A 21874-nucleotide genomic window follows, 5' to 3' on the forward strand; every position below is an offset into this window, starting at 1 on the left:
ATTTTAACAGTATTGAGAAAACAAAGGTTACTCGTACATAGTATATATGCGATACATGTGGTTATTCACAATGTACATTTTTCTTTTCTTTTTCATTCACACGTTCAGATGTTCTCAAAACGTTTGTGGATGGTCTCTTCGCACATGACAATAGCCCCTTTCACACAGTGATACCGGTAAATATCCGGAACATTTCCGGAACTACTTTACCAGTATATTCAAAAAAACGCTGTTCACACAGGCGAGGACGTTACGGAATTTTTCCGGAAAAGAGCATTCACACATCCATCGCAAAATGCCGGTAAATTCTGACATCATTAACCAGAAATGACCTCTAAACGGCTGCGCTTGTGTTTGTAAACATTTGACTACATTACAAACTCTTCGGATGGATCAGTATTGAGTACAACTCTAATGAAAACATAGGGTAACACTTTCGCATGTCGAGATGTTCATGATATGTGTGTGTGCTGGCGCTATGGGCGCTCACGGGCACACGCAAAGCTTGAAGGTAAACAAACAACGGATTATCATAAACATTTTATCGATAATTATTTACACAGTTAGCATTAAGAAGGAACATAGAAACATTATCTGACTAACATCTAGCAGCTAAAGGTGTCTGGAAAAATATTCAAAGGCTTTTATTCTCATAAACCGCGCGCACGTGAATGCGTCTGACTGTTCTGATTGGCTAAAGCAGGTGTCTCACGTCAGCCCGTTCTAGACGTGCACGCGCTCTTTCCGCCAATCTTCCTTCTGCATTCACACAGCGCAACATTCCGGCAAATTACCGGTAATGTTACAACTTCTCTTTCCGGAAAATAGCCAGAACGAATTTACCGGTATTTTCAAAAAGGGCCTGTTCACACATACAACCTTTCCGGAAAATTGCCGGTAATTTTCCGGAAAGGTCTGTACAGTATGTGTGAAAGGGACTAATGACGGCAAGAATGAAAGTTTAAAGTTTAAAAAGAATGATCGTGTTCATGGTGTGTGTGTGTGTTCAGTTCTCAATGCAGTGTTTGTGTATTTGGATGGGTAAAATGCCAAGTACATATTTCACTTGGTTAAGTGTAACTTTTACTTTCATCTTTAAAAAAATCTCAATTATTGTAACGCATTAGGTAGAATTCCTGCTTTGACATTACAAAAATTGAAACCATTTCTTCTTCTTCAAAAAAAATCCCGTAACTTTTCTTGCATAACTGTCAAGATAGTTTAGTGTAAAACCTCTGATTAAACCCATACAGTGGGCTGGTTTTGATACACAGATTTAGCAACCCCAATGCTAATATTGTGGTGACTGAATCAATCGCCAGTTTTAAGCTGTGGGTAAAACACCAGGCCTCTTATATGTAAGCAGTAAAATATCTAGCTACCGACCTGAAAAAAAAAATGCTAAAGGTAACTACAGTTAACAAATTCTTCTAAAGTCTTTAAAGCGATGAGACCAGTGAAGAATTTAATAAATGACTTTTTAGGTCTCATCACACAGATTGCACTTTTCCATAGTTTTTCAATGTAAACGCTGACTTGAAAGACATGCATGACTGTTAGGCTTGTGTGTTTTATGAGTGACCTGTTTATTTAGATGCTGTGTCAACTTAAAAGAACATTTACAGTACATTCAGCCACTCATCAATGTCAGTCTTAAAGCAGTAGACCAATCGGAAGAACTCAGATGAAGGGCTAGTTTTGCAAACTTCTGTTTATAGGCACTCAAAAAAAAAAAAAACATTCCCTGTGCTATGTCTCGCATTTTTAGATACAAAAATGTGTTCCAAGTGAAAGAGACTTCTCAAAGTTTTACTCAGCCAGTTAAATGTGACCCAATTCCTTTTTTTTTTTGCTCATATGTGACCGATCGGATCTGTACTACAACAGTGTAAACATGAAAAAAATGCATGTATTCAGATATTTAGAGATCGATTTCAGGTCTCCTTCTAACGAGAAATAAATCAGATATAAATTGGATATGTGACAATATGATTATCACGTAAACAGGCAGATTGGATTTATTGATGTATTCCGTTTTGTACATCATTAAACTTGCGACTGTGGTACTTCTCCGCGGTTTAATGACAGAAGGATGAGCGTTTGTGGAGAGGCCAACGTGGTAAACAACAACAATAGAGGAAACATGGAGGAGGAAAGTGAAGTCACCACAATTTGCTCCCACCAGACCTGAGATCTCTCTCTCGTACCCACAAATTTCTCTGAATAATGGAGGACACCATATTTAAACCATAAATGCAAGCTGCAATGACAGGCCTTTCCCTTTTTCTCGACCTCAAAATCATTTTAAAGTTGGGTGAACTTCGCATATTTTTAACAGAGCTAGAAGCAGGACAATTTCTTTTATGGTGGTTAGTGTGGCGCAGATGCTAGAACCCACCTTTACGCAAGCGTGATGTTGTAAATTGTATGGCAAGTGTAAACACATGAATCGGATATGGGTCACAATTAAAACAATGTGTAAACAGACAGACAAAAAAAATCTGATATAGGCAACAAATCGGAATTGGCCATCAAGACCTGACAGTGTTAACGGGGCCAAAGTGAGTGTTTACATTAGCAGATTTCAAACATGATGCTGGAGGTCAGGTGTCCTGCAGATTTTAGCTCCAACTTACCTCAGCACACTTGCCAAGATGTTTCTAGAAAGTCTAGTAAGAGCTTGATTAGCTAGCCCAGGTCTGTCTGATTGGGTTTCTAGCTAAAATCTGCAGGACACCAGACCTCGAGGACCGGGATTGAGAACCTTTGGTTTACATCATCAGTTGGTATCAGCTTAGATAAATCACAGGGGATAAAACACAAGTCCTCAGTTACACAGTAAAACAATAACCCAGAAGAACGACAGATTTGTAAATGCGGTCAACTTAACGTTTGCAAACACACCTGAACACACAGGATTGAGTGTAGATTTTGAGCCTACCTGTGTGGACTTGTCTTTCATGCACAAGGGGTTGTGCAAGTGGGATTCACGTGGCCACTGCCCTATCAGGTAGGGCCCGGTTATTGCACCCAGAGAGGAAGTCCGTCTGATAGCACCTGTGCTCCGCACCTGTTGTGACTTTGACCTCTCCACTGCTATAAGGAACAAACAGAAAGAGAAACAGACGGGTGATGAGCAGACTATGGTGGCGGCAACCCCAAAATTATTTATTTAAAAACCACTACCGGTTTACTAATGGACACATAACTATTATGCATATACAAAAACAATCAATAATTCGGTGGGGTTGCCAAAATGACTTTGGACTGTCTGTTGAAATCACATCCAGCTCACAATGCACCCGGGTGTATTTGTTTACTGATTACATCACACTGCATCCTGGGAAGGATAAGTGATGCTGCCATAGATTTTGACCAGTTAAAGTAGACTAATAAGGTTATTGTTAGTTAGAAGAATTGAATTGAATATGCAGTTTAAGTGTACTTTAAATTTGGGTGCTTAAAAAAAAAATGAAAGTGGATGCTCAATTTTATGTCATTTCCTTTACAATTGTAATAAGTACAGCCTAACTTGTTTTAATAATCTTGGCCAACCTTAAATGTACATTTATTCTACTTTGTTGACTAACACTACTAACATTACTAAGGATGCTATGATTGATCGGTTAAAAATTGGTATCGGCAATAATCACTTTTTATGACTTGATCATACTCGCCAATATAGCTGATCTTATAAACGATCGCAGGTGTTTGTTCTGGAGTTTACAAGCAGAGAAAGACACACGTACGTTCACATATTTATACATACCCTACAGCAGCCACAACATGAGGAGGTAAATGACGCGTAGGGGCATGAGTGATCGATGCGCTCACATCACAACAGCTAAAATATATACAGATGCGGTGCAACCTGTTTATACAGTCTATTGGCACGACTCGCATGAGTGATGGTCTCTTATTGCAAGTGCAGCCAATGTACACAGTATCCAGTGTTTTGAGCTGCTGTGATGCGACCTAACTATTGTCTCATTCAACCTTATAACCTCTACTGGAAGCTCCGCAAGTCTCCAGCATACTCATACTGGCTCCAAGATCCCCCAAAATTTGTTAAAATCCCCAGAAATCATGGCAACGATGGTGAATAAGGAAGACAAAAGATCGCGAGAGGCACGTGTAGTGATGTTTTAAGCATTACATTTCTTAGGTTAAATGAACAGAGCAATAAAGATATCGCGAGTACAAATCCCCCTCTCTCTCACTGAGTTCAAGCTGCTGTAAGACTCTCCAGAAGTGCTGTCATTACTTGGAGAAGAGCAAAATATTTCAATGGTCTTGCATGTATTTAGACCTTTTTACATATAACATTTAAAAGTTCTGTGTTTTTGACAATATTGCAAGTTCACTAAAAGCCAAGAAAATTTTTTTAGATAAAAATATTTTTAGGACATGAATATTCAACAATATAACTTCTTGTAATACACTCATTGCAATAAACAGAAGTTTATAGACCTATTTCCTTTTAGTAAAGAAGTATCACATTTACAGATGTGCATTTTAACTTCTTATGCATCAAATGTGCACTCCAAACCTTTTCTTGATTGAGACATGTTGAATTCTTCTTTTGTCATTTGCAGTATTTCCAAATTTCAATGTTTGTACTTTTTCTTATCCATTTTTATATCTGTGTTATATTATTTTCTGTGGCGGTTCATTCCGCTGTGGCGAGCTCTGATAAATAAGGGACTAAGCCGAAGTAAAATGAATTAACAAATTATTTTCTGTTGCTTTTGGTCACAACATGTTAACATCTAAATGGTTATAAAAGACGTGCTTAGGGTATTATATGCAGCATCCTTTATTTATTCTCTTAGGTAAGGTGAGATCTTCTTTTAAGGGTCATACTTAAAGAGAAAATGTGCTTAATGCATTATAAAGCTTAAAGCATTAGAATTGGTACTCAGTATCAGCCGATCACCTGATCGGAGCATTCCTAATTTTTTAGCAGTGTATTATTCAATATTAATTTTTATGTTTTATAGTACATTTAATTATATTTTAAATGTCAATTAGACGTACCCTTTGAAAATCTATACAATAAAAAAAAATCTGGGATTTAATTGGATTTTTTAATTCTGGGCGCTGACTTTTATTTCATGGGCAAAAATAGTAAAAGAAAATTCAAAATATTGGCTTTTGCATTCTGCAGAAGTAAAAGATTCTCATTGGAATTGGATGAGATTGAGTAAATGAACACAGAATTTCCATTTATCAAACTATCCTTTCACACACTAACATAATTACATAGTTATTAAGACATTACATTTTGGAACAACCTCCTAAATGTCAAGAAAGCACCTATTATGCCTTCAAATTCTGTCTAGTGATGCATAGACAGGGGACGATTTTAAGGTTTACCGCAGTTTGGAAAAGTCAAGGGTTTTGTACCGCTAAAATGTTCTGTTTATAAAGGTTTCTTTTAATGTATTTTTTATGTGTTGTGAAGAAATCAGTGTTTTTGAAACTAATGAAGAAAGCAGAAGTCAATTATTTATTTTAACAATTTAGCCTGACATGTTCTCCATTCCAAATGTGTTAAATTTGTGTTTTTTGTTTTGTTGTTTTACTCAGACATTTAAAAAGAACTTACTTTAGCGCAGTAATCACAATACCGTGGTATTTTTATCCAAGGTTATCATACCATCAGAAACTTATACCGGATTTTGCCTAGTGATGCACTATACAATAAAATCAATATCTTAGCAGTCCAGTTATTAAAGTAGACTGTGGCTACGAATACAGGTTAACATTTTTGCACTTTATATTTAAGCAGAACATCAATTCTTGACGTACATGATAAAAATACCTCATGCACAGACAACCCTCATCCCACAAGAATGGAGAAAGAAGGGGAACTGGGTCAAGGGCATGTAAACTTATCTAATCAGTGGCAGTCAGAGCATGACACTTTCCTAAAGGAGAGATGACAATATATACGCCTTTCTGTGGCCCTATGAATACATCAACAGATGCGTCGATCAAATTTATGAGTTTCAGAAGACAAACTCAGGTATCTGTGTGCATAAGGCAGCTGCAGGAAAACTGCTCTCATCAATATGAAAAGCAGGGCCTTGGCTGGCGAAAAAAAAGTTAAGCACTGCTGAAAAGATATGTAGTAAAATTCACTAATAGATACACTGATTCACTAGTTGAAGGATTAACTGACCATCATGACTAGTCCCTGTACACTTTTGGAAGCATATATATTATGGCCACTAGTTAGACTAAGACTAACCACCATATTATAACCTGTATAAAGCTTCAGTGGAGACCAAATAATGGACACGAACCATCTAACCTGTGACTAGCAACTTTTAGTCTGGTAATTAATCTCATAAAGAAATAAAAAAATAATACTGTTGACCACCCCATGGTGAAATTTATTTAGAATGCATTGTTTTCTACATAATTTAATAAAATAACAGCTCTCACACAGGGTCAATATACATGGCTAGGCTGTTTCAGTCAAACCTTTGGTCACTTATGCCATTGCCAAACATTGGTTTCAATGGTGCCAGCAGCAAAAATCTTGGACTGTGGACAATGTGAAACATTTATTGTTCTCTCTTGAGTCTATCTTTACTGTCTTTTCCATATCCAGGAGAGTTACAGTGTGGAGAAGCCCCAAAGAAGTGTACCACCCAGGTCGTTCCATGCCCAAAGTGAAGCATTCTGCAAGAATGGCTCAAAATCCCTCTAGCCACTCTGCAGGACTTGTATCTGCCATTTTCAAGATAAATTGATGCTTAATTGGCTGCAAAAGGATGCCCTAAATCATACTAATGAATTATTGTAGTGTAAAATCAGGCATTTCAGTTTCATTGTTCAACCCATGTTTTTGCTTCTGTCTAACTCACGACTAGTAAACTCACTACCCAACTACACTAGACAAGTTACTGACATAAAGTTACTAGTTAGGTATCGAATATCAATCTCATCAACCACTTATCAAAATCTTGATGGTTAAAGGTATGACTAAAATGGTAGACTAGAACACACCAGCAAGAAGCAGCAAGGTAATTCAAAATGAATCCAATCCAGCTGAGGAAGTGTGTGTCCTCAACCTGTTGACCATCAACATCTAGTTTGATGAATCATCGCAATTACAAAGGAGCGATTTTTTCACATTTGTGTACATCTGTACAAGCGATAAACTAGTCAGTTGTTGGAAGACTATCTCTAAATCTGTCCAGTCACTACTAAATTCACCACCATAAAACTGACCACACTGCACTTTTTGCCCCATAAAATTCCATTCATACCCATGTGAATGTGCCAGACTGTAAAACACAAGCTTGTGCGACAAGTTATGCATGTCTGAGTCTTAACCTCTTAACCTCGTCTTGTGAATACTTGAGACCAATAGATCAAAATGTGACCTCTCTGTAAAGAAATAGAAAATATGGATTTATTGCTCATTTTATCAAGTGTCACATCACCTTATTTTATCACACAATCTGATAGAATTTTGCATGCTCAAACTTACAAAGTGTGACTGTGGCATAATCCAAAACAACAAGAGAATTGTGTGTTTGACCAGCTAATCAGCAACTTCTAGGATCATCTCAAAAGAGCAGCTGGACATTTTGTGTCACAATTTAGCCCATTTATAATACATTTACAACTCTCTAGTAAAGACACTAGTCAATGGCAATAGTCAAGAGGTTTTGGAAGACTAGTTGGAAAACCCATCCCATGTCAACCAACATTTTAACAGTGCTAACACTACAAGCCAACAAGCTAGATCAATAACCTCTAGTCTGGTAAATCATCTAAAATTAGAAATTCTTTTATAAACTGTTACGTTTCATGTATGTTTTGTGGTGTTTTGTTGTTTGTTTTGCGTTCTCTTCTCTCCCTTCCGCTGTGTATCCTGTCCTGTTTTAGTTGTGCAACCATTGGTCAAAGGGGCTGTCAATCACCATCGTGACTAAATCGGCACACCAATCAGGAGTGGGACTACACAGTATAAAAGCTGTGCGCTTGCGCTGTTCTTCAGGAGCGCTTGACTCACAGCCAGACTCCTTACTTCTGTCGGCCGGCCAGTTTATTTGTGGTTGTTTGCTTGATTTGGTTGCTGTTTAGTTTTCTCTCGATTAAGTATTGTTTATTGGATAAGCTTGTGCAGCTCAATTTAGTATCTATTGGGATGTTGAACGAAATTTTTGAGTTTTGGATTAATAGCTCTTGTTTTGCTAAAGGCTAACAGTGTACTTTACGAGAACTCTAGTAATATGAGCAGCATAGTATCTTTATTTGTTAGTTAGTTGACGGAGGCGTTGCCACATGTGTAACTTTGTTTTGAAGTAGTTATTAAGTTTAGTTATGAAGTTAGGTTAGTAAGCTACGTGCTGAAGATTACGGTTTTGTTTCTGCATTTTTCTTTGGTTGGTTAGTTTAGTGGGTTGGGGTTTAGTTTGATCATTTTGTTATTTCTTTGTTTTGGCAACACTCCTGTTTTCTTTGTTCATCTCGATTATTTAAAATGACATTTTCTATATTCATTGCTTGACATTCTCTGTTAAATATATACTTACTTTTTGTTTCACTTAACAATTGGTTGTGTCTTCTCCTTGTTCATCCAGCATCATTAGAACCACTGATTGTTACGTTTCATCCATTTAATATCTTAATAACTTAAATACGTAACAATACATAGACAGTTAGGTCCATAAATATTTGGACATCAACACAACATTCTAACATTTTTGGCAACAAAGACCAACACAATCGATTTGAAATGAAATGAAGATGTGCTTTAACTGCAGACTGACAGCTTTAATTTGAGGGTGTTTACATCCAAATCAGGTGAACACTGTAGGATTTACAACAGTTTGCATATGTGCCTCACACTTGTTAAGGGTGCAAAAATAATTGGACATAATAATAATCATAAATTAAACTTTTACTTTTAAAGACTTGGTTGCAAAACCTTTGCAGTCAATTACAGCCTAAAGTCTGGGACACATAGGGCGTACTCACACTATGCACAGTTGCCTTGAACTGGGCCGAAGCACACTTGCCCCCTCTCCCATCTTTCCCGAAGGCCCGCACTTACATTACATTCGGGCCTAAGCATGCTTACGTCATCGATGATGCGCTGTTCAGTAAGCACTTTCACTCAGCACAGTGGATATTGCTTTAGTTATATTGTTTTAGACGTTTGGGATGCGTTGACACGTTGTCAAATATTTCACAGAACAGATCAGCTACATTTGATGCTCATAAACAACCAAAGTCCTCATGCTGCAGGAATTATGAGGTTTGCAGTGAGGGGTTTGCATCTTTAATAATCTATGACAGTTTGCGTTAACTGAACATACGAATGACTAATTAATCCATATTAAACAGTCAATTAAAAGTCACATCTTGTCTTCAGTTTCGGGCTCTGGTGCACTTTGAACTCACACTACAAATGTACCGCACCTGATCCCAAGTGAACCACACTCTGGCACACCTCTTCCAACCGGGCCAGGGCCAGCCAAGTGAATCGAGCCTGTGCCTGATTCAGAGCATTCACACTTCTCAAACTATCCGGGAAACGGGATTGGGCACGGTTCGGATAGCATAATATGAATACACCCATAGACATCACCAGAAATTGGGTTTCATTCCTAGTGGTGCTCTGCCAGGCCTCTACAACAACTGTCTTCAGTTCCTATTTGTTTTTGGGGCATTTTCCCATCAGTTTTGTCTTCAGCACTTAAGATCATGAGCAGTTCTTTTTTTTCTTCATACTCTTCTCTTCCAATCACTCTGGTACAAGTTGATCTTGATCTCATCTGTCCATAAGATGTTGTTCCAGCACTGTAATGGCTTTTTGGAACTCTAAGCTGGCCTTTCTGTTTTTGAGATATATCTAGAATAGAGCTGGCCAAACTCGGTCCTGGAGGGTCGGTGTCCTGCAGATTTTAGCTCCAACTTGCCTCAACACACATGCACAGCTCTTTCTAGAATGTCTAGTAAGAGCTTGATTAGCTAGCCTAGGTGCTTGACTGGGGCTGGAACTAAGCTTTGCAGGACCGAATTTAGGCACCGCTGATCTAGAACAATGTGCACAATCTGCATTGTTGACCTGCTGATCAGCAGAAGATTAATTTAATCATTTTGCATCTACACAGCCTAAGACTGCACTTTGAAATCTACGTCTGAGATCTGACAGAAAAAAACAGTACTCAGGACAATAAATGTAAGTATAATCTAACAGTTTTTTTCTACAACGACACTGATGGTTCACATAATAGGCTGTTTTAAGCCTGATGACATCTCACTTAGTTGCAGGTTGCCTAAAGCAGTTCACACCTCAACTCCCTCAATTATCATCACCCATGTGTTTGCATGGTGTGAAGCCCACATCAGATCAACAAAGCGAGCATCAAGCGAAACCGGCATAGAGCAATCCACCAACAGTAGATGGGTAAATGTCAGAGCAAAAGTGTGCAAAGCCTAAAGCACGAGTTCTCAGATATGCAGTGTAAATAATTAGATCTAAGGTACTAAGCAGGATTCAGAGAATCAAATTACAACTAAAAAGACAAACGTGTGTATGAGAGATTGCCATGGACATGGAGAGTGTACTGTTGCTATGGTGACAACAAGGGTCATTCGGAGCAAAGCTAATGGATTACAGTCCATTCTAGAAGACCATATTTAGACTTGGCCCTTATCTCACTGTGTGGCTTTTAGAAAGTAGTCTAACTAGAGACTGAGTCACTGGAAAATCTAGGTTAACTCCTTAAGAAATCTTTTAAACTGCAAAAGAAACGTTTTTTGTCAGGGGATTCATTCAAATTTTTGTCTTAGCCAGATCTACACTGTCTATAGAGATGTGATATGGGTGTATTATTTCTAATATTTCCAACAGCTTTTTATTACTCTTCATGTAAAAACTTTGCAGTGAGTATATTTAAATCTGCATTATTTGCAGTAAATGCATACAAGATTGAGCACAAGTTGTTAAAAATATATCAATTCTAAGTGGTAATTGACAGCATGTTGACAAAAATATTATTAATTTGAGGGATTATAAAGTATTATCAATCATCTTAGTGCTGAATTCATATGAATGGATAAGCTGACAAGGGAGTAAATGATAGATTGTAGGTTAAGTAAGAAGTTGTAAAACAAGCTTAGGCTGACTTATTGTATCAAAGTTTGGCTCTGACTTCTGGACTCCGGCCAGTTATAGCAGTGCATTCACAACTTCAGTTAAAGATCTAAAAACAGCCTCACTGACGACAGAACTGTAAAGCACCTTAAACATTATTCATCACATTTAAATAATAATAATACAAAAAAAAAAAAAACTATACTACTATGTTGTTCGAAATAGCATAAGTCACTAAGCCTGGAAGATACAAAATGTCACAAAGAGTTTGCAACAACAAACAAGATTTTTACGGAAAGAGGAAGTTAGGGTGAAACATAAAGAGGTTTGTCATTTTTTAGGCTTCAGTTTATGACATGAAAAACCTTGACTTACAAGTTGCTATGAAAGAAAGCAGCAGGCGACACTTTAATGAATGAAAACCGTCAAATATCTGAAAATACTCATACTACAGGTTAGTTTTGTATGTTGAAATGTTTAATTAAGCACAGTGCTGCAGGGACTTTTTTTTTTTAAACCAAACGCTAGAAACTAGTTAGCATTCAAGCAATGTTTTGTGAGTCAATTATTTAATTTTTAAATAAGCTTCTACAGTAGTTAAAGAGCCATGAAACTCCCCTCTAAAAAAAAAAAGAAAAAAAAGAGCTTCATAAGAGGAGCGAACTGTTGTCAGTTGGCTCTCAAAATGAGACACAAACAGTGAGGATGTGCATGATTTTATAGTTTATAAAGTTAAAATGCAAAGAAAAAAAAAAGTAATTTAATGTCCTGCTACAATTGTTATTCGGAATTTCATATACACATAACCACAGTTTTTTATATCATTATTAGGGGTGCAACGCTTCAATCTAGTCACGGTTTGGTATGTATCATGGTTTTAGGGTCAAGGTTTCGGTACGGTTTGTACCGAATGTCTACAGTACAATTCAAATAACAATAAACATATTTATTGGGTAACAAACACCTGACAATGCACCAGCTTAACACAAATGACTGTAGATTTGCATGTTCTTGCATTAATTAAATAAAAATAGGGCATTTTGAAGATTGTATGTTCAAATAAATTTCTTAATAAATTAAAGAGAAAAAGCTTAAATTTCCCCTTTTTCTATTTTACATCTCAACTGTCGACAGTCTTTTGCTTGCATTACCAAGGCAACAACGCATTTTTATTTATGATTTCTATATGATTTTATTATGATTCCAGTGAGCTCTGTTTCACTTATTAGCAGCATAGTAGTGAATGAGACATAAGCAAAGGCAATGTGTCTGAATGGTAACAAACTCAACAGATAAAAGACTTGTTGCAAATCGTCCATCGCAGATGGCCAATAGACAACACAATGCTGAGCCGGCATCGCCGATGCTCTACCCCGCCCCTGTTGCAAACTCGCTTGCGAAAAATACACACTTTGACCCCGTTACACTAATACGTCTTAGTGTTAAAATGCCATTTTAGAACGAAAATGATCCACATCCACACGTGTTTTACCTAGCAGGGCAACAGCCCTCCGTCCGCTGAAAATGCACATCATGGGACCACACACACACACACAGCCACGCGCTCCTCTGAGCTCCAGAGACAGAGAGCAGTGCACGTCTTGATCAAGGTTGTACCACTGAATTGCATCTCACTACAGTTGTTAAACGTGGTATTCAGACATCCTTGGTTTACCGGAAAATCCAGGAGTCTCTCTATGCATTTGCGGAACTCATAATGCCCGCAAACGAGTGATAATCTCCCGGAAATCGCGTGTCTCCCTCCCGGTCCTCAAATTAGTCGCGCACCCTTCTCACCCCCAGATCGTACGATGCAAAATTGGTCGACATCGCCAACCCTAGTTGCAAACCAACAGCTTTGCTGTATCGGCCTGGACAACATCGTGGGGAAAAACATGCAAAAAACCCCGTGAACCATGGAAACAAACACATAACATTACGACCCTTCCTGAACAACTAAATACTGCTTGCCGTGCGCACATGCGGTCTCACCCAGTCATTGGGTCTCACAGCTTGGCGGGTCTGCCTTGTCTTCGGAAAGTACGTGCTCTCATGAATTAATTAAGAAGCAGGGTTTTCACATAGGATAAGAAAACTCAGCTATGAATAATAATGAAAATTTGACACGTCATCACTTTACTAGCAGATTTGCGCTACGTCACTTTGGTCCCGTCCCAAAAATTATTTTAAACCCGGAAGATGAAATTAGCTGACAAAAGCTCAAAACGATCCAGTTTTGCCCACAATTAAAGCTGACAGGTGCTAATGTCCTCTTAACTGATGCTCAACACACACAGATCTGTTAAATTCTAAAAAAAAACTCCAGGGTGTCTTAAACCTTTAAACATCTGAAATAAGCTTTGTGGTTAACACAGACTTAATATATTTCCATGGAAGCTTCACAATGTAAAGTATAAGTTCTGCAATCATGTTGTAATGTGTTTATAGCCTATGTTTAGCTTTTACTTCTGCCAATTGTGTTTAATAATTGGGAAACAATGACTGCACCAGAGCTTATTTAGGACAATAATAAAAAAAAAATACAAAATGTGATGCGAACATTCAAGTTGTATTAGAAATGCGCACACAAAATCATAAAGGTCAGAGCTGTGTGTGGCCTACAGAATTAAATCATTAAAACAAATGTTTATTCTTATCCCATGCTGTAGTTTTGAGGTAATAACAGCTATGCTTATTTGCACGTCGGTATTGTTAAACACGAGGTGGCCGAGGCTGACTTAGCAGCATGTGATTTGACTTGCCCAAATGTTGCTCAGTGAGTGTGGAAGGCATGTGCTCATGGAGGCCTGGCACTGGACTGCTTCCTCTCAGCCTGTTTTACAGTTTCCTGAGAGCAGATGGAAAGAGGCAGGGCAGGTTTATGCCAAGAAGCGTTTCAGGAGAGCTCACTGACACCCCCACAGCAGGGCAGGGCTTGACAGATTGAGAGATGGAAAGAGAAAAATCTTCTTGTCATCTCTCTTGTTAGCTGCTTTAGAGCAGCATTTAACAACCACTTGGTTAACCAATTAATCTGTCAATAATTTCTTTAATTCAATACAAATTTGTAAGGCATCTAAATAAGAAATGCGATCAATACGTTGTTAAAGGAACACCACTTTTTTGGAAATAAGCTCGTTTTACACTTCCCAGGATTTAAACTGTTGAGTTTTACCATTATCAAATCCATTTAGATATTCTCTGCATCTAGGGAGCACCCAATTGGATTAAACCATTAGCATCTTGCTCAAAATTGGCCAAAAAGATAAAAAAAAAAAAAAGAAAGAAATTTCCTCTACTGCAATTACATCATGTGACAGACAAAATATTAAAAGTTACTAAATTCTCGGCCGGTATGTCTAGGAACTACGCTCATTCTGGCGTAATAATCATGGAGTTTTGCTTTAGCACCATATTTTGAAATGTTTCGAAACCCAGAGTGATGCTTGGTGACTTTTAGCTATCGCTCAAAGAACTTCAACAATGAAAACGTTAAGCGAATTGCCACGTTGTATGGTCGAGATATCAATTTAGAGGAGCAGTTAGTCTTCCTGACTAGCAAACAGACATATTGGCTTCAAATCCAGGATGAAGCAATTGTAGTTATTTAAAATTTGTTTTTTGTTATTCCCCTCTTCTTGTCATGTGTTTTGTTTTTATCATTGGTCTGAAATCCAAACTAACTTAACATTAATAAAAGACATCAAGTAACAATTTTGGAATTTTTGTTCATGCTGGGATTCAAACTCAGGAAACCCGCAGCGTAACTGGTTTATGCCCATGCATCTTCCACTAGGCTACATACAATAGTAGTTTCGTTTCCAACCATGTCAATAAAACACTGATTCGCCAGGTCTCATAGGCTACATTTACACTGCATGGTTCAAGTGACTTTTTTTCTGTCTTGTGGCACAGATCGGACATGGCCCAAAAAAAAAAAAAAATAATAATAATAATCACATGGATTCCGATTTACTCAAATCAGATTCGGGTCTTGTTCATATGTGGAAATTTATCTGATAGGAATCAGATCTGTGCCCTTGTGCCTGCAGTGTAAGCAAGTAGATCAGATTTTCACCTGTCAATGCGAGTGGCGTATCATTAAAAACCATATCGAATAACGTCAAGTCTGACACTTTCATTTCAGAACAGATTTTAGCAGAGTCGCAAACCTTAAATCTCATAAACAGGGACTAAAAAATCTTTATATTGTTATTTATATTGTCAAGTAGAACAAGTTTTTAAGCTGGTCTTAAGAAAAGAAAAAAAAAAACGGATACAGTTACAAAATCGGATTGACCACCAAGATCTGCAGTGTAAATGCAGCCATAATGCTTGTGAAATAACTGATTATTTGGTCTCGTGACTTGGGTGTTTCTAAATGCTTCAGAGCAGTGTTTCGAAAGATCTGTGGTTCGGGATTCTTGACACTGTGACACTGACAAAATGTCAGTTTTATGACAGCTATCTCTACGTATAATTAAATTTGCATTGTACAATAAATAAATCAGAGTTGAATCCAGAATGATGGCATTTCATAATACTTGTTTACTGAACTGAATCAACGTTTAGTTTACTTGTTCACCCATGCTTTTTTGTTGTTTTTCCATGCACTCAACCTGTGGTCGGGGTGAGTGCTAATGCCTCAGTAAAGGGAAGGAGACACTATACTGTCAGTGGGCTCAGATGTTAAACTCAGATGACTCTCTGTGGTCATTAAAAAAATCTCATGGCACTTCTCGTAAAGAGCAGGGGTGTAACCCCGTTGTCCTGGGCAAAGTCCCTCTATCGGCCCTTACCCATCATGGCCTCCCAATCATCCCCATCCACGGAATTGGCTCTTTCACTGTCTCTCCACTCCACCAATAGCTGCTGTGTGTTGAACGCACTGGCATCATTGTCCTGTGGCTGCCGTCACATCATCCAAGTGGATGCTGCGCAATGGTGGTGGTGTGGAGAGAGAAGCGCTTTGGGTGTATGGCCATACACAATAAACACTCTACATAAATACACGCATTACATTATGTTACATTAATATTAAATATGCGCCATCAGGGTTTTTTGTTATGCTTATTTGCTCATCTTAATCACTATTGAATCAAATAGCATTATATGTTTTAGCTCTACAATGAAACTATTTATAATGTTAATCAGAAATCTCAGAAATGAAATATATATAAATATAAAATTATATGAATGTTGTTTAAATTTTATAGATTTTTATATGCACATTGTACATTTATATACTAAACCAGTGGTTCTCAAACTGTGGTACGTGTACTACTAGTGGTACGCAGGCTTCCTTTAGAGGTACGCGAAGGAATGAAATATGTCATGTACATGCTACACACATTTTAAAAAAAATTTCAAAAATGATGGATATAATATGCTACATATGACATTTAGCCTATATTTCTGAAGTAATTTGCCACGTTTTTTGAACTGTGCAGAGTTGTAGCTGCTTTATTGGGCCCACTGCCCTACTGTAATTCAATACTGCTCACTTTGGTGGTACTTGGAGAGACAATTTTTTTCTGAGGTGGTACTTGAAGAAAAAAGTTTGAGAACCACTGTACTAAACTATTATTAACATACCATTTACATTTAGGCATGGGACAATAACTGTTTTCAGGGTATACCGCGATTTGTAAAAGTCACTGTTTTAAAACGGCCAAAATTTCCTGTCATACCATTCCCATGGTATATATAAGATTTCTTTTCTTTTTACGTACTGTGAAGGGAGATTAGATGTACTACGGATGCCATTTTGTTATCAGCACATGACATACCCGCTTTACTCCCATTCATAAATTCTCTTGTTGTGCTTCATGAGATAGCATAACATCTATCAGATGCACACCTCAGAAGTGCTGGAAGTAGTCGGTCATCTGGGTACTTCTCGCATACTGTTTTTTGAATTCTATGAATTTGGACCTACTACTCGGCTCGTATACTGCTTTTAGCATATTACACAGAATGGAAGCATGTGACTTCAGATGTAGCCATTGTGTTCAAAGCGGAAAAAAGGTCTTGTTTTACCCAGACATTTAAAAAGAGTATATTTTAGAGCAGTAATCACAATACATTGAAACCATGATGTTTTTATCCAAGGTTATCATACCGTAAGAATCTTATACCGGCCTATGCCTATTTACATTACAAGCTTTCAAAAGTTATTTGACTGGCAATACAAATATCATGCAGCTGAAAGGGTATCTGCTGCGTAAAACATGCGCTAGATAAGTTGGCGGTATATTCCGCTGTGGCGACGCCGAATTAATAAAGGGACTAAGCCTAAAAGAAAATGAATGAATGAATGAATGAATACAAATATCAGCATCTGAATTAAATAGTATATTTTTTCTCAGTTTGGTCCTCTAAGTAAAATAATTAATTATTTCGTTCTCGAGTTTAAGCTTTAAATTCTTGGACTATATCTGCAGACACACATAAGCAAGATTTTTTTCAAATAAAACGTTCATTTAAAAAAAAAATTTTGTTTGACTATTATTTCACATGTCAGGGTTTATAGATGATGTCACTGCACAATGACTTGACGAATTCAGAATAACATTTGGTCTTTATTATGAATTATTATCACGTTTATCAATTATGTGTGCTGTATCTGAAAGCCTAGAGCAGAATGTCACAGTAAGCAGCGTCAGTAAATGCGTGAGAGGTGACATTCAGTAAAATACCGTGCTTGCAAACAGAGAGATACAGTGTGCGTGGGTGGACGAAACACAGAAAGACCTTCTGTTGTTATTCACACAATCACATTTTCACAAACATCATCCCAACACCCGCAGTTTGTCTGAGAGTGTGAATTAGTCCATATTAGACGAGGGACAGGTGCTTTTGCTTGCCGTACGGTGGGGAAATAAAACAGAGTAATTGCGTTTCAGCACAACTGCAGCCTGCAGGTTATGATGTCTTCACATATTTGGAATTCTTTTATGACATTAATATGATTTAATGGGAATTGACGATTACTGCTCCTGGCTTTTACTTTGATACAGTTACTGTGGGTAAAGGAGGGTGAGCAAACTGGGATATAACGCATTAGTGTGACAGCCAAGGTAAAGGAAGTACAGGCCAATAACATCACGAACAGTGAATATGTGGAAGTTTAAGGCTTTCAGAAGTAAATACAGTCTCTGTTGGGAGTCGATTTGCATTGCAGAAAACACAGGCGCTATTGTACAACATCCATCAACACAGTCGGAGTGCTGTTGGACCGAGTGAAGCGTTTCGCGCAAGGAAACAAAACCGAACAGCGAGGCAGGGGGACATGCAAATGTGAACTTTTCCCCTTCAAATGCATCAGTGTTTGCCGCTCTCCAACGGACTCAGCCGTGTGCGTCACATTCTGAATCCCAACAGCATTGCCACAGTATTCAGACAATCCTCTTGAAGACCAAAGATCACATTTAAAAGCTAGGGTTCATACTGTTAATGGTAGCAAAAACAAAATTGCATTCTGCGCCATTTGTAAAGCAGGTCGCTAATTTAATTAGTACATTCCTGCCCTTTTGCAACCCAACTTTGTACAGACAGACAGATGTTAATCTCCAGTTTAAAGCTTAATGATTTTTATTGGATCATCTCCTCATTATGGGAATGAATAATCATCAGGTTTTAATCAAACTTTTGGCACAATGTAGTCATTCATTTTAAAGAAATAATCCATATGTATACACCTTGAGACTATGAGCCTATAATCATTAATTAAGCAAGTTTAAATGATCTGGTTTCCACTTTCATTGAGATTCGAGACCCTTCCCTTTTACTTCATGTTTAATATCACTTAGCTGCAATGCTTAATACAATGCAAGAATAAGTACTACTGAATTAATGAACAGACCCATTATGTTTCTTAGCTTTGAAGAAAAGCATCTGGCTGGTAACTGCAATTTTGATCACAATAGGTGCGTTCGACTTCATGCAGCGCAGATCGATCGTAATCGATCAACCAAAATCGATTCTTAAAGCGGTGCATGCTGGTTAGAAATCTTGTCCGGATTGATGCTGCGCCGACGTCACGTGACTGTCACATGTGCAGCTTCTGAAGAGCGACTGCAGGAGCACTGATGACGACACCGACATTACACGATTGGCCGAGTTCACCACATGACAACAAACATGTGTATTTCGGGTTTATAATTAGACAAATTCCGATTCAAAAGTTTCAAAACGAACAATTCACTTTTCACACCCTCTCTATCCTGTACACATTTTGCTTTTTAAAATACTACAAATATTTTACTGCAGTAATCATCTTTTGTTAAATAATCTAGTTATAAAGGCTGGCTTGTTTGCACAGGCTTATTTTTAGACTATTTACTGCATTCATCTCCATGAACGATTAAAATGATATATTTTAGTGTATATTTTAGTGAATAACCTAAATATGAACTCAAATAAGTCTTACAGACTTGAAATAAAATAATCATCATCATTGATTCTGCCACCTTAAAGCTCTCTTAACAAATTAAGTTAAAGAACTATTTTATTAAATAATTATAAAATGGTTTTATGATTATAATATAAATATATATTTTATTTCCTGTGTAGCAGTTTAAAGGCTACCTGCTTTTTCTTGGAAACTTCTACATCGCTCACTTATTTTACCTTTTGTTCTTTTCAACACCTTCTTTTTGGATTAAAATTCTTTTTTGAAAATGCTTTCATTATACAAAATAATCTCATTTATTAGGACCTAATCAAAACACCTTGTTTTGCTTTTTGCATTGGAAAATTTTATATCTATAAATGTACATATATGTAAACCCTTTTTTAGCATATTCAAACAAGAAGTATTAGCCTAAAGATTGATGTTTAACTCCTAGAATTTATGCTCATTGCTTTGTATTTAATAGACCTGTTCATTTGCATGTTTATATTAACCTCTCATTTCCTCTATTTCTCTCATGCATTTGTTATGTATTTCATTCATAATTCTCCCTTATTGTATAGTTTGTAGAGACTGTATTCTGTTTTATTTGTAAATGTTTTGTTGTTATAAATAAAAATAACAAAAAAAAAAATGATGACGCCATGTGATCGGTCATCATGAATGCAGCAACTTTTAGTCCCGAAGTGTCCAGCTGTCCATCTTGACGGCTCCGTTTTCAACTCCGCCCCCGCGCGGCTGATCTCGTTGATCGCCGGCGGCAGCTGAGCTTCATGTCGAACGCACCTAATATGTGTATTATAACACATATACGCAGCAAAATATGAACATCCTGTTTTGCTGCTATTCCTTATAACTAGGCCCACATGGAATCTGCCTAAGCAGAAATCTGCAGATTTTTAGCCCATTATGAAGTCCATGTATTTACTAGTGTAAATTTATGTTTATTTAGTTTTGAAATTAATTTCACTAATATTATTGTGATATTTGGTCATATTAAAATGTCCATATGATTAATTACAATGCAGTTTGTAAAAGTAATATTTTTTGTCTTTTAGTAAACATTTCATTAGAAACTTGCTTTGCGCAACAAAAAAGTGGATCTAACTGGATTTGCATTGTAATTATTAAATAAAAGTTAAAAATGTATCATTTTTTATTTCATATATTAAGTTTTTAGATATGATACTGCTAAAATCATTCCACATAAAAATGCAGATTTTTAACAAAATTCTCAGCAGAAATAGCAAAAAATGGCCACAGATTCTGTCTGGCCCTTCTTATAACACATGATAATTGTAAGTTAGGTCGGTAGACAGACAGCAAGAGAATTAACATTAAGAAAGCATTCAGACCAAATGCATTGTCAATGATAAGCTATAAATATTTTAGAGACTTTTTGTGTATGTGTGTGTTCCACTTATAATTGGATTGACTAAATGCTTCTTGAGAATCAGGAGTAAATAGGGCCTAAAGGGATTGGGAACAGACCAAAGTCACCTTAACTCATTACATTATTCCAACATTCTCTCATTCAAATATTGTAGTAATATAAATAAAAAATTGTACAAGCACGCTCTTTATGACAAGACACGTTATTCTGCTGGAAGTAGCCATCAGAAGATGGGTACACAGTGGTCATAAAGGGATGGACAAGGTCAGCAACAATACTCAGGTAGGCTATGGCGTTGACACAATGCTAAATTGGTACTAACGAGCCCAAAGTGGGCAAAGTGGAATATCCTCCACACCATTACACTACCACCACCAGCCTGAACCATTAATACAAGGCAGGATAGATTCATGCTTTTATGTTGTTGATGTCAGATTCTGAACTTACTATCCGAAGGTTGCAGCAGAAATCAAGACTCATCAGACCAGGCAACGTTTTTCCAATCTTCTCTTGTCCAATTTTGGTGAGCCTGTGCAAACTGTAGCCTTAGTTTCCTATTCTTAGCTGACAGGAGTGGCACCCGGTGTGGTCTTCAGCTGCTGCAGCCCATTCGCCGCAAGGTTGGACGTGTTGTGCATTTAGAGATGCTTTACTGCATACCTTGTTTGTAACGAGCGGTTAATTGCGTTACTGTTGCCTTTCTATCAACTCGAACCAGTCTAGCCATTCTTCTCTGACCTCTGGTAACAAGGCATTTGTGCCCACAGAAATGACGCTCACTGGATATTTTCTCTTTTTCTGACCATTCTCTGTAAATCCTAGAGATATTTGTGTGTGAAAATCCCAGTATTAGCGGTTTCTAAAATACTCAGGCACCAACAAGAATGCCACATTTAAAGTCAATTAAATCACCTTTCTTCCCCATTCTGATGCTCAGTTTGAA

At 37.4% G+C, this 21874-nt stretch overlaps 1 protein-coding gene across 2 annotated transcripts in view; it reads right to left on the reverse strand.

Moving 5' to 3' along the window:
- Positions 1–21874, reverse strand: part of glcci1a (glucocorticoid induced 1a) — a 75144-nt gene that overhangs the window by 42502 nt on the left and 10768 nt on the right. The window contains exon 2 of one of the 2 annotated variants that reach the window (XM_087294073.1): positions 2942–3093. In XM_087294073.1, coding sequence (XP_087150199.1) covers positions 2942–3093 — 152 coding nt within the window. 2 annotated transcript variants of the gene reach the window in all.

This window comes from Danio rerio, chromosome 19 (assembly GCF_052040795.2).
Source record: "Danio rerio strain M-AB ecotype USA chromosome 19, GRCz13ab, whole genome shotgun sequence".
Classification (NCBI taxonomy): Eukaryota; Metazoa; Chordata; class Actinopteri; order Cypriniformes; family Danionidae; genus Danio; species Danio rerio.